Raw genomic sequence first — 18,957 nt, 5'->3', positions numbered from 1 at the left:
CATTGAAGTTACCATCACACAGCAGATTACGGAATGCATGCCGAATTCTGGAAACACTGTCAATTCCAGGCAGTGTCACACTAGGAGATCACAGAGATAACCATCTGTGGATGTTCTTGGAGCTTCGTTGTAAGTCATATAGCATGGAAACAGGCCCTTTAACGCATCTTGCACACACTGACCAAAATGTCCCACCTGACTGCATTTGGCCAATATCCGTCTGGACCCATCCTAACCTATTCTATCAGTGTACTTATCCAATTTTTTTTCTTAAATATCTCAATACCACCTGCCATAACCGCTTTCTCTGGCAACCTGTTCCATACACCCACCACCCTCGGATAAAAACTTACCCCTCAGGTTCCTGCAAAATATTCCCCCTCACCTTAAATCTGTCCTCTGGCTACTTATTCTCTTACTCTGGGCAAAAGACTCAGTGTGTTCACTCATTCCATTGCCTCGCATGATTTTGTACACCTCAGGTTTGTAACATCCTGACCAACCCCTGACTCATCAGTGCTCAAAACGTGAGGGATGTATTTTGCATGATGCTGGGAACTATTTTATGGGGAGTGCAAAGAAGCCCTGTGCAAGTGGCAGAAAGACCACTCCACCTCAAACTACCTCAGTCACCTCCTGCCCCATTCACAGAGAACCCACTGGACTGCAGAGGAAGTGAGCCTTCTTTGATCCTGAGGGACTGACTGAAAAGAGAGAGAGAAAAAAGCAACACAAAGGCACTCCAGGAACACTCAGCAGATCAGACAGTATCTCTGCAAAAGAAAGATCAACTCTCGCCGCAGATGCTGCCTGTCGAACTGAGTTTTTACTTCAAGTTTATAGCATCTGTAGAATTTTGCCTTTCACTTGCTTGTGTTTACTGTGAGGTGCATTGGAATGTCCCTCAAGGTTGAAAAAAGTGAGAGAGAAATCTAGTGCAGTACTCAAAAGTGCTGGAGAAACACATGGAGAAATCTATCTTTCTTAATTTCTTTTAATAAGATAACAACCCCTTGAGCACTTGATTAAGTTTGTGCTACTCCCATTGGTGGTGAGTGTCATTGCCTCTTTGGCTGTGGAGGGCCACAGGGATCAGATATTCTCCCCATGAAGATGATGGCGTTGATGGCGACTTCTCGGATCAGCAGGATGAAAGGCTGGTTGGCATTGAAGACCTCCAGGGCTGGCCTCAGGGATCGTCCCATCAACATCACGGCTGTGGCTGCTGCAGCTTCACTGCCTTCCTCATTCACCTGCCAGGCAGAAGGTCCCACATCAAGCCCAGCTAATACACAGCCACATGACCACACCTCACCCCAAGGCTAGGGCATCTCATTGGACAAGAGCAAAGCTGCTTCTACACTGCACCAGCACATACTCACAGAGAGCATGCAATGCAGGTGAGATGCAGTGCAATGCAGCCTTTACATTACCATAAAACACTTATATTGGGCACAAATCAACTGGATATGGAGTTAAAACCCTGTACTGTAACATACCATCCCAGGACTTCAACAGTACAGGTTAGATACAGAGGGAAACTCCCTCTACACATTTCCGTCACACACTCCAGGGCAGGGACAACACAAGTTAGATATAGGGTAAAGTTCCCTCCACACAGCCATGAGAGGAACAGTATGGGTCCCACAAGGTGAAGCTCCCTCTGCACAGTTCCATCACACACAGTTAGGACAGATAGAGCAGAGCTTAGATACAGAGCAAAACTCTCTCTCTGCACTGTCTCATCACCATTCGCCCCCTAGGAGATTACAGTGGCATGAGAACTGAAATGATGTTCAAATTTTAACACTGCATGTTGGTAATTTAAATTACATTAATGAAATTATCTGAAGTGAAAGGCAGCTGCCACAAATGAGTCTATGAACTATCGAATGTTTCCCACCTGATTACAAATGTTCCCATGAAAAATGTTGTTCTTCACTGGTGTAGTTTCTACATTAATCCTTATCAAAAATGACTTAGATGGTAGCCAAATAACCCCTTGAGTTTCTTCCAACATTCAGCAACATCAGCTCCACTTTGTTGCCTGATCCCTATAGCCCTGAGTCCTGAATAGACCAAGAATTTGTCCATCTTTCCCTTCAATGGCCCAGCATACAAACTTCTCAGGATAGAGAATTCCAAACAGTCACGCCCTCTGAAAGAAGAACTTCATCCTCATATCCTGAAACTATGCTCCTTAGTTTTAGATTATCTGAAGAGAAATCCACCCTGTCAAGCTCCCTTGAAATCTTACATTTCTAGAAGATAGTCTGCCATTCTTCTAAACTCCAAGCTTTCTTCACATGACAACTCCTTCAGATCAAGTATCCACCTTGTAAACCTCTGAATTGCCTCCAACACACATATACAAAAAGGAAACCAAAATGGAATACAGACCCAAAATGTCTCTCTATGGGACAAACCTATCATCCCAGGAACTACACTGGCAAAAAGAGAAACACAAAAATGGCAGATACTGAAACCCTGAGCAAGCAGTGAAAAGCTGGAGGGACTCAATGGATCAGGCAGCATTCCTGGGTAGAAATGGTCAGTCAACAATGCAGGATAGGAACCTTTATGGAGACCCCTTTTAACTTGAATCTCCTTTTGACTGCCTCCACCTACTACTGTATATTTAAACACCATTTGCTGGAGGTGCTCAGCAGGCAGAGCAGCATCAGTGGAAGTGGGGATAAACTCTATCAAATCTTCATAAAGAGATTTGGCTTGAAACATCGACCATTCTTTTTCTCCCACTGACATTGCTTGACCTACTGGCATTGCTCAACCTGCTAAATTCCTCAGGCAGATTATGTTTAGCTCCAGATTCCAGCATCTGCAGCCTTCTGTGTGTCTCTACATACTATATCCTGGGGACTAAAGCTGTGTAGAGTACTCCAGGGGTGGCCTTACCAACACCCTCCAATGTTGGAGCAAGACTTCCCTACTTTTATCCTCTTTGCGAGAAAGATTAATGTTGCCTATGCCTTCCTGATTATTTGGTGCACCTATATGCTCGCTTTGTATGTTTCATATTCAAGAACGCTCTGATTTTTCTGTATCTCATCAGCCTGGAGTCTTACTCATCATTATAGCATGGAAACAGGCCCTTCAGCCCAACTTGTTCATACCAAACAAAATGTCCTACTCACACTAGTCCCACCTGGTTGCTTTGGCCGATATCTCTCTAAAACCATCCTATCCATGTATCCACCCAAATGATTCTTAAACATTGCAATAATACCTGCCTCAACCGCCTACTCTGACAGCCTGTTCCACACATCCACCACCCTTTATGTAAAAAAAAAGTTACACCCAGGTTCCTATTAAATCTCTCCTCCCTCACCTTAAACCTATGCCCCCTGGTTATCAATTCCCCTACTCTGAGCAAAAGGCTCTGCATTCACCCAATCTATTCCTCTCATGATTTTGTTCATCTCAAGTGCTACCTCACCACCATCTTATGCAACTACAACATGACCTCCCAACTTCTAAATTAAAAAAAATCATAACAGCCCCTTCCAGCCCACAAGCCCATGCCACCCAAATACACGAATTAACCTACAAGTTCCGTATGTCTTTAGAATGTGGTAGGACACTGGAATACCTGGAGGAACCCCAAGCAGGCACATGAAGTATGTACCAACTCCAGACATAGTGCCAGATTCAAACCTGAGTCATTGGTGCTGTAACAGTGTTGTGCTATCCGCTAACACCTTGTATTAATTCCATCAACCATTCCTCTGCCCACCTGCGATACTTTTTGGTAACCATCACTATCTATCATGTAAACAATATTCTATTTTTTTCTTCCTGACAGAGTGGATAACTTCTCCAGATTATACCCCACCAGACAAACTGGTGCCCACTCACTAAAGAAACCTATGGCAGTCTGGTAGAAATTCAATAATTCCTCTTAGGGAAAATGTATAAGTGTTGCTCTCACTTTCCAACCCACTCTCACTCTAACCTTGCTCTCTTTGGGCTGCTACACTGTGCCAATACAAGCATGAGGAGCTACACCTCACCTTCTGACTGGGCACATGACAGCTCTTGGGATTCAGCTATTTTACATCAGCAAGTTGCAGGGTTCAGGGTTCTGAATGGGATTTTAATGCATCAGCAAACTGGATTGCTGTGCAATTCAGACACAATGCCTGAGAGATGAAACCACTGTCAGGATGGAAATATTCCAGTGGGAAATGTTTACCTTGAATGTACACTATGAGCACAAATACATGTATGCATACATGAAAACATGCATGCAACAAGGCAGTGATTACAAACAAGAATGATCAGATACATGGAACAAAGGAAAAAAGATGGGTTATACTGTAGGAAAATTCTAGGCAGTTGGTTATCATGTGGTACATCACTATGGCCAAAGAGCCTGCACTGTGCTATAGAGTGCTATGTTCTAACTACATGCAGATGTGAGGATTTCAATATACTACAGTAAAACCACTGTTATCCAGAATTCAATCAACCGGCAACCTCAAGCAAACGGCAAAAAAAAAGTTTACTACTTTTGGTTGCAATATTCAATTACTAAAGAATAACTATCAGGTCAACGGAAGGCTTAATTACCTGTAAGAAATAAAACAACATACCTCCAAGAAGGCTTTATGAAATGCATCTGATACGTAAAGATCAGTTTGCAATCCTTCAACTAATCCTGAAAGGTAAACATAGTCAGCATTTGCCCAAATCATACTTAAGAGTATTGTGTTCAGTTCTGGTCACCTCATTATAGGAAGGATGTGGAAGCTACGGAGTGGGTGCAGAGGATATTTACCAGGATGTTACCTGGATCAGAAAATAAATCTTATGAGGCAAGGTTAACAGAGCTGGGACTTTCACTTCAGAGTGCAGAAAGATGAAAGGAGACTTTATAGAGGTCTACAAGATTATGGGAGGCATATATAGGCTGGACAGCCAGTGCCTGTTTCCCAGAGTAGAAATAGCAAACACGAGAGGACATGTGTACAAAGTGAAGGGAGACATCAGGGGTACTTTTTTTAAAAAAACACAGAGTTGTGTGTGCCTGCAATGCCTTACCAGGGATGGTGGTGGAGGCTGAAACATAAGGGATATTTAAGAAACTCTCATATAGGCACATGGTTGAAAGAAAAATAGAGGTGTACAAGGCAGGAAGGGTTTAGTACTTTTTTTAAAGGAATTATATAGGTTGAAACAACATTGAGGGCCAAAGAGCCTGTACTGTTCTGTCATGTTCTATGTTCTAAATCGAATATCAGTGCCTGGTAGGTTGTGAATTAAAACATCAAAGGTTTTGGGTAATTCATGAGCCCTCACTGTTGTAGAATACAAAGCACTGAGGTTCATGGAAACCACAAAGTGCATGGCTGTCCATGGTTCTTGACCATGTGGCACAAAGTTGGATGAGGATAGTGACCAGGAAGCCTTTGAGATCAGGGGAGGTACAGGGATGACAGTGTTGGATAGGAATGCAGAGAGTGAAGAAGAAAACAGATGGGCTTAGGGAGGGTGGCAGGACAGTGAGGGGAGATGGGGCGGGGAGACGGGGTGGGAGGAAGAAAGGAAAGGAAGAGGCAGTTGGAGAGAGCAGGGGACAAATGCATGGAGATGATGAGAACAAGTTGTGAGACAGGGATGGAGAGGGTGTTGAGTTGGGGTGACTAGGATGTAGGAGAAGTGTGATGGTGAGTGAGTGGGTTTGGAGAGTGAGAAGTGGGAAGACTGGGGTGGTTGGACCTTGGAGGGGGTGGGGGAATAGCACAGTTGAGGTTGTTGGTGGGCATATGGGTGGGGTGGGGACTGATGTTGGGGGCATGGAGAGTTTGGGGACATGATGGGTGTGGCTGCAGTCGGTGGGAGCAAACAGGGGGTATTGGGGCTTGGAGGGGATGGAGGGCAACCTCACCAACCTGGAAGGCTAGCTCTCTCAGCGTCAAACAGGTCCACCAAGCCCATCTGCTTCAGCTTGTTGGTCAGGCTGAAGGAGTCCTCAATGCGGAAGCGAGGCACCGAGAGATCCACATCCACCATGCGGAGCCTGCTGAGCCAGCCCATCACCTTCTCATGGCTCAGATGCCCCTCGATCTCCTGCAGGCTTCCCCCGGTCATGGGGAGAATCAACACCATGGATACATCGTCGCCTTTGTACGGGAGCTCAATCACCTTTGCTTTGTCCACTGGGAATTTGCCAAACCGGAATGTACCTTGCTGCTGCATGATAGGGACTTGGCACTTGTTTCTGGATGTCTTCTCAAACTGCTTTTCTGTGGTCATGCGCTTTTCAAACATGGATTTCCACAGCCCCTGCACAGACAGGCGACACATTTATCATTCATTTCCCTGAAACCATTTGCTCTATCAGAGCCATGTGTGGAAGGAAGTGCTAAAGGACCTTACATAGACAAGTAACATGCCATCATGGACGTGGGTTTAAAAAGCACCTCAAAAACTGCAAGGGTCAGCGATGTGGGGAGGGAACACAGTGCCCAGAGCTCAGGGAGTGTCTGCTGCTACAGCAGAGGGAGCAGGTTACAGGGAGGGACATGAATTATCAGGTTTTGACCAAATATTTCCCCCAGTCCCCGTCCTCCCGTCATCCAGGATTCTTTATGTCCCCTGCATGCACGCTTTTTGGGACCTGCTGCCCCGATATCAATAGGTGAGAAATGCTAGAATCAATCATAAGGAAGGTGAATCATGGCACTGAGAAAACAGTGATGGAGCAGAATCAACATGGGGAATACACCAAAACTCAGCAGGTCACACAGCATCTATAGGAAGCAAAACCCAGGCCAGTGCCTGAATTTTTTTTAAAAAGGGGAAGGGAAGGGAATTAAAATGGTGTGGGAGGAGGGGATGGTAGAAAGGGTAGGGAGAAGTATCTGCCCCATCTTCCATCCCCTCCTCCCACACCATTTTAATTCAGGTGCCTGCCAGATTTTTGTTCATATCTTTACGAAGGGCTCAGGCCCAAAACATTGGTTGTCCTTTGCTTCCTATGGATAATCTGAGACCTGTTGAGTTTCTCCTGCACTTTTGTGTATTGCACTTCAATCACAATGTCTGCAGACTTTCCTGCTTAACACAACATAGTGGAGTGATGTTTGAGGAATTTATCAAGGCTCTGAGATGTATTCAAAGGAAGGATATGAGGAGGAACCAATGGTTGTGGAGTATTTGAATTTCAGAAGGCTTCTGATAAAGTCCCACATGGAAGATTGGAGTGCATGGAATTGGAGGAAACACTAGGACAGGCTGAGAGTTGGTTAACTGACAGAAAACAATGAATAGAGAAACATGGGTCCTTCTCTGATCTGCAGTTAGTGTCTAGCATAGTAGCAAATAGTTCCAGGCTGGATTCACACCAAGAATGTCAAGGCACCAAATGTAACATTCTGGGTGCAAAGTTGAGTGGATGTATGAGAAGTGTCAAGAATGTGGAGAGGCTTCACAGGAATACAGGTAAGTGGAACCACATGCTGACAGACTAGCTCCATGAAAAAAAGTGTGAGCTCCCCCACAATTGGTTGATGAAGAGACCTAGACATCCCTCTTCCATTCCAGCTCATCTGAGATGTCCTCATTCTTCGAAAATCGTAGCTTCCTCTCTACCACTCAGCCCTTACCCGCATCTCCTCCATTTTCCGCACATCTGTCCTGGTCCCCTCCACCCTTAGATGGAACAAGGATAGGATTCCCCTTGTCCTCATCTATCACTACAACAACCTCCGCATCACCTATAACGCATCTTCCTGTCTTCTGCCTTTTGCAGGGACCGCTCCCTCCCTGAATCCCTCGTCCACTCATCCTGTCTCACTAATTGGTGGCTAACCCTGTGATTGCAGGAAGTGCAACATGCACCCACACCGCCTCCCTCACTACCATTCGAGGCCCCAAACAGTCCTTCCAAGTGAAGCAATACTTCTCCCTATAACCTTTAATGACCTGGCTAATCAAGAACCTATCAATTTCTCCCTTAAATACACCTCTAAAACCACTGTGGCAACAAAATTCCACACATTTACCACCCTCTGGCTAAAGAAATTCCTCCACATCTCTGTTCTCAATTTTGAAGTTGTGTACTCTTGTCTTATACTCTTCCAACATGGGAAACAACCTTTCTACATCTTCTCTGTGTATGCCTTTCAACATTTGAATTGTTTCAACAAGATCCCACCTCATTCTCCTAAATACCAATAAGTACAGACCAAGAGCTGTCAAACACTCCTCATATGAGAACCCTATCATTCCCAGAATCATCCTTGTGAACCTCCTCTGAACCCTCTCCAATGTCAGCACATCCTTTCTTATCTAAGGAGCCAAACAACACCCACAATACTCCAAGTGAAGTCTCACTGATGCCTTATAAAGGCTCAAAATCACATCCCTATTTTTATATTCCACTCCTCTTGAAATGAATGCCAGCAATGCATTTGCCTTCTTCACCACCAACTCAACCAGCAAGTTTATCTTCAGGCTATCCTGCACAAGGGTTCCCAGGTCCCTTTGCATCTAGGTATTTTCACTTTTCTCCCCTTTTAGAAAAAGAGTCTGCCCATTTATGTTTTCTACTGAAGTACATGATGACACATCCAAAGTTATATTTCATTTTCCACTTCTCTATCCATTCTCCTAGTTTGTCTAAAATTTGTCTAATTTCTTCTGCAGTCTCAACACAAGCTGCTCCTCCACCTGCGTTAATATAACCAGAAAACTTTGGCCATAAAGCTTTTCAACCCATAATCTAAAGTGGCCCCAACACCACTAGCAACTGGCAGCCAATAAGAATATGATCCCTATCTGCTTCCTGCCAATCAGCCAATGCACTACCGATGCTAGTATGTTTCCTGTTATACCATGGGCTCTTGTTAAGTAGCCTCATTTGTGGCACATTGTCAAAGGCCTTCTGAAAATCCAAATGCACAACATCCACTGCTTTTCTTTTATCTAGCCTGCTTGTCACTCCTTTAAATAATCCAAATAGGTTTGTCAAACCATGCTGGCTTTGGCCTACCTTGTCGTGTGCCTCCTAGGTCTCTGTAACATCATCCTTGATAATCAACTCCAGCATCTTCCCAACCACTAATGTCAGGCTAACCAGTCTATACTTTCCTTGTTGCTGCCTTCCTCCTTTGAATAGTGGAGTGATATTTGCAATTTTCCAGTCCTCCAGGACCATATCAGAATCTATGGATTCCTGAAAGATCATTGCCAATACCTCTACAGTCTCTACTGCTACTTCTTTCAAACCCCAGGGGTACAATTCATCTTGTCCAGGAGATTTATCCACTCTTAGACCATTCAGCTTTCTGTTACCTTCTCCTTTGAAATAGTAACAGCACTCATTTCTCTTCCCTGAAATCCTTCAACATCTGGCACACTGTTAGTATCTTCCACAGTGAAGACTGATGCAAAATACTCATTTAGTTTTCCAACAATCTCCTTGTCTATCATTATTATTTTCCAGTTTCTTTTTTCTAGTGGTCCTATATCTATTCTCACCTCTCTTTTTACTCTCCACATGAAGAACTCTGCTTGACTTGCAGAGTTTCTCCAGCAATTTTGTAGAAACTGCAATCTGCAGTCTTTTTTGTTTAAATAATTGTGCTTCAGTCACTAAATGATGAGCTCATTAGACAATCTGAAAGGCCAAGGAGATTTAAGCCTTTATTAGCCATAGGATTTGAGTACAAGAATAAAGATGTGGTACTGCCATTACATAAGATCTTGGTGAGACTCCACCTGAATGACGGTGTACAGTTTTGAACTCCTTACTAATTGCAGCATTGATTCACCAGACTGATTCCTGGCATGGCAAGTCTGTCACTAGAACCTGGGGGGGGGGTTAGCCTCGAGTTAGATGAGCAAATGAGAAAATAACTAGCTTCAAGATTCAGGTGAGTAGATTTAGGACAGAGATGAGGAGGAACTGCTTCTCCCAGAAGGTAGAGAATCCATAGATTTCTCTTCCCAAGGAAGCAGGAGAGGGTGTGTCAATGAATGTATTTAAGGCACAGACGTATTTTTTAAGAATAGAGGAATTGTGCTGTATTGATCTATGTAAGGGGAACAGGCAGGTCAGTGGAGCTGAATCCACAGCCAGATCCGCCATGATCTTGTCAAATGGTGGAGCAGGTGCCACACGCCAGATGTAAACTTTTGCCCACATGGAATACTGTGGGCAGTTCTGGTTGCCCCATTATGGGAAGGATGTGGAGGCTTTGGAAAGATGACAGAAGAGGTTTACCAGGACATTTTCTGGATGAGAGAATATGACTTATGGAGAGTTATTGGACAAACTTGAGTTGTTTTCTCAGTAGCACTGGAGTCTGAGGGAACATTTAATAGATGTTTATAAATGTGAGGCATGCTGGATAAAGTGACGACTCTCCGTCTACTTCACGGTAGACAAAAGTTATAGAATTTCATATATGTTTCATTCTAAATGTAATGGAACCTTTACCTTTGAAATTGAGGGTGGACATTCAGAATCTTTTGCCCCAGGGTAAATATGTCACATAGTAGAGAACATGCACTTACTGAATTTGATGGAAATGTGTGGGGAAAATATTTTACATGGAGAGTGGTGGGTACCTGGATTAGGATACCAGAGTTAGTGGTGTAAACATGGTAGCGTTTGAGAGACTTCGAGATTGATGCAAGAATATGGAGGAATATGGATTATGTGCAGAGAGCAGAGTTTTGATTTAACTTGAATATCATGTTCAATGCAGACATTGTGGGCCCAAGGGCCTGTGTCTGTGAGGTACTCTTCCACATTCTTAGATCTCCTATACCTCACCAACCGATACACACAGGGGCTCGAGGAGGTCAATGGTCTGGAAATGTATCAACTCACCTTAAAATACATTGCATTGATAATGACCAAGGTGGTGTAGGGAGTTATGGCATCCAGAGGGATGACATCATTGATGAGTCCTTCAGTCCTGTTTGACACCCAATTGTTGATGATGTGTCTGGCCAACGTGGGCTTCTCCTGTCAAAGAAAAACTGGCATTTCTCTCCTAGTTCAACAGCCTTGAACATATCGGGGTGGGGGGGGGAAGAGTCGAGAGATATGGGAGAGATTAGAGAGGGGGGGAGGGAGAGAGGCCGGATGGAGGTGGAGGGGGAGAGAGGGAAGAGGGGAAAGAGGGAGGAGGGGAGAGAAGAGAGAAAGAGACTTTGTTGAGAATTAGTAATCATTCTCAGGAAGGAAACACATCCTCTATTCTGCCAACTCCTGCAGTGAGGTCTCACAAATGGTTAAGGATGTCCAGAAGATCTCTCCCCGTCTCTCCTCCAAATAAACTTTAACATTCCCTGGGAGGACTGTCATTGCAATGAGCAAATCTTCTGGATGAGTGCTGGGCCTTCTGGCTGCAAGGTCTTGCAGGGATGAAAAGTGTGTGGTAAACTACTGTTATGTATAATTGTCTGGTCAAGCACACCTATTGGCAGATTGTACTGTGGCCCCTCCCCACAGGCTCCTGTATAAAGATGGCTGTTCCACAGCCCCCTCCTCAGTGCAGGACAGTTGAACAGTATGGATGTGCCATTGTTCTTGTGAATAAAAGCCTATTGGTTTCTCAACAACAGTCATTCAAGAAGTTGATAGTGCATCAGATTTATTCACTTAAAGTGTTTTTTAAACAATGGAGCAGATCATGAAGCCAGAAAAGTTGGAGATCGACTTTTAATCACCTGAGCATCCAACAACTTTGATCTCTGGCTGCGCTGTTTTGAAGCATTCCTGCAGGCTTCCTCTACCATTGTGCAATCAGAGACCGATAAGTTACAAGTGCTGCACTTCCAGGTCAGTACCCTGGTGTATTCCATGATCAGGGATGCTACATCATATCAGGAAGCCATGAACATATTCAAAAGACAGTACCTGTGTAAGATCAATGTCATCTATGCCAGACACCTTCTGGTGACCCACAGACAACAACCCGGTGAGTCCAACGCTGAATATCTTTGGGTCCTGTGAGCACTCGGCAGGGCCTGTGAATGCAAGGCCATGTCCGCCATGGAGTACACAGAGGACCTTATTATATAGTCTGGATAATGTGATCTATTTTGTAACCACATAAGCATACACCCACTGTAGTAACTGTAGTGAATCACTGAGGGGCGTATGTATATGTACATGAGTATATGTGAATAGTTTCCTGAGATGGTGGAAGACATCAGTAAGTACAGTTTCTTTTGTTATTTGAATCTTGTTTCTCTAAGTTATTTAAGAAGCCTCCTGAGTAGCACCGAGACATAACATGGTGGCAGTGGTATAAGAGAACAGGAATAAAGCTATACAATTGATTGTAAGTCACTGAAAAATCAAAGGGGAAGTAGAGAAAAACATTACTGAAAATAAATGGCTGGAGCCACAGCAGCTCTGCCAGTGACAGACTGGGAGGCTGAAGACATTGTTGAATCGTTTAAAAAGTTTCAGCAGAAGTGCAATTTAACATTCAAAAGCTATTTTAAAAACGCAACAGCAGGGGAGCGAGACCTTGACTTATGATATTAACAAAGTTTGCTTCTCACTTTGAACCCAGGTCTAATCATAGAATTAAATGCTATGAATTTCAAGGCTTAATGCAAGAGACTGATGAAACTGTTGATAACTTCCTCATTAGACTAAAAATTGTTGCTGCAAAATGCAGATTTAAGGATAAAGAGGAAAGATTAGTTGATCAGCTAATATGGAGGAGTGCCCATCCCGAAGTGCAAAAGTCTCTTATAGGGAAGGATAGCTTGAAGCTGGCCGAAGCTATAGACACAGCCAGAGCCTTCAAAGCCACGAGGACGCAAATAAAATCCCTATCTATAATCTATCTATTATTTAACCAAGAAAGACTGCAGATTGCAGTTTCTACAAAATTGCTGGAGAAACTCTGCAAAATTGCTGGAGAAACTCTAGAAAAAAGAAACTGGAAAATAATAATGATAGACAAGGAGATTGTTGGAAAACTAAATGAGTATTTTGCATCAGTCTTCACTGTGGAAGATACTAACAGTGTGCCAGATGTTGAAGGATTTCAGGGAAGAGAAATGAGTGCAGTTACTATTTCAAAGGAGAAGGTAACAGAAAGCTGAATGGTCTTAAGAGTGGATAAATCTCCTGGACAAGATGAATTGTACCCTTGGGGTTTGAAAGAAGTAGCAATAGCGACTGTAGAGATATTGGTAATGACAAGCTCATTAGGCAATCTGAATGGCCAAGGAGATTTAAGCCTTTATTAGCCATAGGATTTGAGTACAAGAATAAAGATGTGGTACTGCCATTACATAAGATCTTGGTGAGACTCCACCTGAATGACGGTGTACAGTTTTGAACTCCTTACTAATTGCAGCATTGATTCACCAGACTGATTCCTGGCATGGCAAGTCTGTCACTAGAACCTGGGGGGTGGGGGTTAGCCTCGAGTTGGATGAGCAAATGAGAAAATAACTAGCTTCAAGATTCAGGTGAGTAGATTTAGGACAGAGATGAGGAGGAACTGCTTCTCCCAGAAGGTAGAGAATCCATAGATTTCTCTTCCCAAGGAAGCAGGAGAGGGTGTGTCAATGAATGTATTTAAGGCACAGACGTATTTTTGAAGAATAGAGGAATTGTGCTGTATTGATCATGTAAGGGGAACTGGCAGGTCAGTGGAGCTGACTTTGTAATGCAGACTCACCCACAGCAAAGAGAAGGAATGGTTGATGCTTTAAAGAACACAGTCTGAAAAGCACAAACCTCCAACACCTGCAGGAAGTGTAGTAGGCAACACCCCTTCAATGACCAAAACAAATGCCCTGCATACCGTTCTGATTATTGAGCAAACCACTGGGCGAAGATGTGCAAGACTGGTATGAAGAAAACAGTAACACTATTGAAGAAAGAAGAAAAGAAGATGATCCACCACATGAAAGGAAACAACAATGAGGACTCCGACACCCAGATATTGAACCTAGAATCCATACACCTTCATGAGATGTCTGGAGAGATAAAAGAAAGAAGGGAGTTGCACACAAGGATCCAAATACAGAGGACAATCCAGAATAAGTCTATGATATTTAATCTAAAGGTGAAGCTGGAAACTGGATCACAAAGCAACATCCTTCCACTCACCACCAGATGTTCCCAGAGAACATAACTAAAGGGTACCAAAAAGACGGTGCATTGGAAACAGTAAATGTCACATTAATGGCCTATAATCAAGCAGCTAGGGAGAGTTAAGATCAATGGCTGCCATAAGGGAAAGAACATCCTCTGTACATTCTATGTGGTAGATGCACACGGACCAGAAATTCTAGGTCTGGTTAACTGTTAGGAGTTGCAGTTGATCTCTGTCAATTATGAGATCCAGATGAAGAAGATATCCAAAAGCATCAACAGAAACACAACAAAAAAAGGGGATGATTTCCACAGAATTACATGCCAGGCCATGGCACAGTGTAGCAGACTTGTTCACCAAGAATCAAGACTGGTATTTAAAGGGGGATTCCCCATGATGACATGGGGCTAGACTTGGAATCCCTTCTCTCTCCATAAAAGTTTCAAAAAAGAGTTAAAAAGGCTGAAATGATTAAAAGAAAATAGAAAAAAAAGCTGTTGGAAGGCCTACAGAACAACTCAGAATATCATCGAAGAAAGATAAAACAATTACTATCTTTCAAGAACTTGAACAAGAAAAGGAAGCAGATAAAGAAGAGAGGCCTACCTTGAAGAAGGATCCTGGAGCTGCATGGAAGGTAGTAGCCCATGGGGCCACCTGCCACGGGAGGAGAAGTGACTCTGCGCATGCGCAGAGCACAGAAAAAAATGGAAGCAATTTTAAAAAAGGCTCAAGAAACCTCCAGCTCCAGTGATCAAGAAGAAGAACAGGAAGAAGAGGAAACGTATGTAGAACAAAGAGTTTTGACTAAAAAACAAGAGAAAATTAAAGAGACTTGTATATCTACAACTGAAACGAAGAAATGTATGGATATTTTTCAGCAATCTCTGGTGCAATTGAGAGTGGAAGTTAAAAAATGTAATGAGAGTATAGTTGAAAAGTTGAAGGTGGAAAAAATATTGTTGCAAATGGATAAAAAATTTGAAGTGGTGAAAGAAAAAATTAAAGGGAATTAATTTGAAATTCAAGACTTTCGAGCAGAAGTGGCCATAACAAAAGAACAACTCAAAAATTTGCTATGTTAGAAAATTTCAGTAGAAGAAATAATATAAAAATTGTTGGACTTAAAGAAGGCGATGAAGGACAAGACATGAAGAGATTTTTGCAATGTTGGATCCCGCAATCTTTGGGGATAATTGAATTTCAAGGAGATATTGAGATTGAAAGAGCCCACAGAGCATTATGACTAAAACTCAGCCAGATTAAAAACCATGTTCGATACTGGTCAAATTACTTCGTCACGAAGTGAGGGAAAAGATCCTGGAACTAGCAGCAAAACAAGTGAAAAAGAGGCAATCACCATTAATTTATAATGGAAATAAGATCTTCTTTTACCCTGATATAAGTTTTGATTTGTAGAAAAAAAAGAAAAGAATTCAATGCTGTTAAAAATGTTTTATGGAAAAAAGGTTATACTTTTGTTTTAAGGTACCTGGCAGTACTGAAGATTTTTGTTCCTGAAGGAAAAAATAGATTTTTTTCAGAACCCAATGAAGCAAACGTGTTTGCAGATTCATTGCCTGAGAAAGAGAAACGAGAACTGGGTGATGCTTGAAATGAGAGAAGATGCAGAAAGATTTCAGCTGAGAATATAAATGAGGAGAGAGTATTAAAGAAAAAGGTTTTTACCCATTAGATCTATGAAAAACTGAAATTGGTAACTGGTAGAGATTGAATAGACCAGAGGCAATAAAAGACAGTATAATATTTCGGGGAAGTTATTTGGGTGCATGAGCCTGGCCTCTGCGGAGTTATGCGAGCGGGTGTGGTTTTGATCACAACTCCTATAGATCAGGGAAGAAAGGATGTATTACTATGTATGCCTTTGATGGTGGTGGGGGGAGGGGGGGGAGTTCGATCTTTACTAATATACCTAAATACAATAATTATATTATTAATTTTATTGTTAGCATTTTGGATGAGAGGGGAATGGAGGTGGAAAGAAGGATGATTAGTAGATTATGTGGAAGACTAGATGGCTGATTAATTGAATGTTATTAGTATTAATATTAATGGGATACAAAATCAAATAAGGCAGAAAAAATTGTTAAGTATATATGAAAAAAAAAAGTGGGCATAGCTTTTTTTTTTAACAAGAAACACATTTGACAGAAAAAGAACATGAAAAATTAAAAAGAGACTGGGTAGGGACTCTAGTAGCAACATTATTTAACTCTAAGGTTAGAGGTACAGCAATATTGAAAATTAAAAACTACCTGTTAAAATACTGGATACTAGTATAGATGTAGTTGGAAGATATGTTATGGTAACTTGTCAGATCTTTTCGGAACAATGGACCCTAATGAATGTATATGCACCAAATGTAGATGATGGTAAATTTATGCAAGATGTTTTTAAGCATTTATCTAACGCTAAAGAGAAAGTCTTGTTTTAGACCCTAAATTATATAGGTCAGGAGATAACATGATGAAAAATAAAATAGCAAAAATGGTAAGAGATTTAATGAAAGATATTTGGAGAAAAATATATCCAAATGAAAGGGATTATTCCTTTTACTCTTTTTGATATAAAACATATTCACGAATAGATATGTTTCTAATTTCTACACAATTTCAACATTGAGTACAAAAGGTGGAATATCAAGCATGAGTTTTATTGGATCATTCATCTTTAATTTTGTTGGAAGAAGAGCAAAAGATAGGTTATAGATGGAAGTTAAATACAACATTATTAAAGAAAAAATATTTGTAATTATATGAGGCAACAGATAATTTTTTTCTTTTTTTAATTTTTCATACTGTGAACCATATCATCCAAAATACATACAAACATTTCTCATTAAATATACACAGTGGCATTTTCTCCCTTTTTTTCCCCCCTTACCTTCCCTCCCCCCTTCCCACAACCCTCCAAAACCAATAAATATTCAACATATTCAATACAATAAAACCATAAAACAATGTCATCACACAATGAAAAATATACAAGAAAAATGTGTGATCTACTTTTACACACTGGATCAAGTCATTTTGTCTTCTTATCATTTTAGGGGGTGGAGGTCCGAGGCAAGCCCTCTCTGTTATGTTTCATGTACAGTTCCCAAATTTGTTCAAATAATGTGACTTTATTTTTTTAAATGATATGTTATTTTTTCCAATGGAATAAATTTATTAATTTCCATGTACCATTGCTGTATTCTCATGCTCTCTTGCATTTTCCAAGTTAACATTATACATTTTTTTGCTACAGCTAAGGCTATCATAATAAATCTTTTTTGCGCTTTATCCAATTTGAGGCCTAATTCCTTACTTCTTATATTACTTAGAAGAAAGATCTCTGGATTTTTTGGTATGTTATTTTCTGTGATTTTATTTAATATCTGATTTAGATCTTCCCAAAATATTTTCACTTTCTCACATGCCCAAATTTCACGTACTATTGTTCCCATTTCCTTCTTTCAGCAAAAACATCTATCTGATAATGTTGGATCCCATTTTTTCAACTTTTGGGGCATGATACATAACCTGTGTAACCAATTATACTGTATCATGTGTAACCTTGTGTTTATTATATTCTTCATAGTTCCAGAACATAACTTTTCCCATGTTTCATTTTTTATCTTTATGTTTAAATCCTTTTCCCACTTTTGTTTGGGTTTATAGCTTATTTCATCCTTTTCCTTATCTTGGATCTTAATGTACATGTTCATTATAAATCTTTTAATTATCATTGTGTCTGTAATCACATATTCAATGCTGCTTCCTTCTGGTAATCTCAGTCTGTTTCCCAATTTATCCTTTAAATAAGATTTCAGTTGATGATATGCAAACATTGTACCATGAGTTATTCCATATTTGTAATTCAACTGTTGAAATGTTAATAAATTATTTCCCAAAAAACAATTTTCTATTCTTTTAATTCCTTTTCTCTCCCATTCTCTAAAGGAAAGGTTATCTATTGTAAAAGGGATTAGCGGATTTTGCATCAATAGTAATTTTTGTATTTGGTAATTCATTTTTTTCAATTCTAAGTGAATCTTCTTCCATATATTGAGTAAATGATGCAGTACTGGTGAGCTTTTATATTGCACCAGCTTTTCATCCCACTTATAAAGTGTATGTTCCGGTACCTTCTCCCCTATTTTATCTAGTTCTATCTTAGTCCAGTCTGGTTCTTCCCTTGTCTGGTAAAAATCTGATAAATTCCTTAATTGTGCTGCTCTATAATAATTTTTAAAGTTTGGTAACAGCAAGCCACCTTGGTTGTACCTTTCTGTTAATTTATCTAACACTATCCTTGGTTTCCCCCCTTTCCACAAGAATTTCCTTATTATCCTCTTTAGTTCATTAAAGAATTTCTCTGTTAAGGGAGTTGGTAATGATTGAAATAAGTATTGTATCCTTGGGAAGACATTCATTTTAATGCAATTTACCCTCCCTAACAACGTTAGTGGTAATTCTTTCCAATGTTCTAAGTTTTCCTGCAATTTCTTTATTAGTGGCTGATAATTTAATTTGTACAGGTGACTTAAGTTATTATCTAACCTAATACCTAGGTATTGGATTGCTTGTGTTTGCTATTTAATTGGTGATTCTTTTTTAAATTCTGTATAATCTGCATTACTCATTGGCATCACTTCACTTTTTTTGCGTTGATCTTGTACCCCGATATTTCTCCACATTCCTTCAATTTATTATGTAATTCTTTTATTGATATTTCTGGTTCTGTTAAGAATACTATGATGTCATCTGCAAATAAACTGATTTTATACTCCTCCTTTATTTTTATCCCTTTTATTTTATTTTCTGTTCTTATCAGTTCTGCCAATAGT

The 18,957-nt window shown here is 41.0% G+C and overlaps 1 protein-coding gene across 1 annotated transcript in view; it reads right to left on the bottom strand.

Annotated features, from left to right (window-relative positions):
• Positions 1-978: 978 nt before the first annotated feature.
• Positions 979-18,957, bottom strand: part of serpinc1 (serpin peptidase inhibitor, clade C (antithrombin), member 1) — a 47,332-nt gene continuing 29,353 nt past the window's right edge. The window contains exons 4-7 of the mRNA XM_069937554.1: positions 10,862-10,999; positions 5,913-6,306; positions 4,614-4,678; positions 979-1,253 (exon numbers count right to left, since the gene is read on the bottom strand). Coding sequence (XP_069793655.1) covers positions 1,059-1,253; positions 4,614-4,678; positions 5,913-6,306; positions 10,862-10,999 — 792 coding nt within the window. The 3' untranslated portion in view covers positions 979-1,058. The remainder of the gene's footprint in view (positions 1,254-4,613; positions 4,679-5,912; positions 6,307-10,861; positions 11,000-18,957) is intronic.

This window comes from Narcine bancroftii, chromosome 5 (assembly GCF_036971445.1).
Source record: "Narcine bancroftii isolate sNarBan1 chromosome 5, sNarBan1.hap1, whole genome shotgun sequence".
Lineage (NCBI taxonomy): Eukaryota > Metazoa > Chordata > Chondrichthyes > Torpediniformes > Narcinidae > Narcine > Narcine bancroftii.
This window is presented reverse-complemented; position numbering and strand designations above follow the sequence as displayed.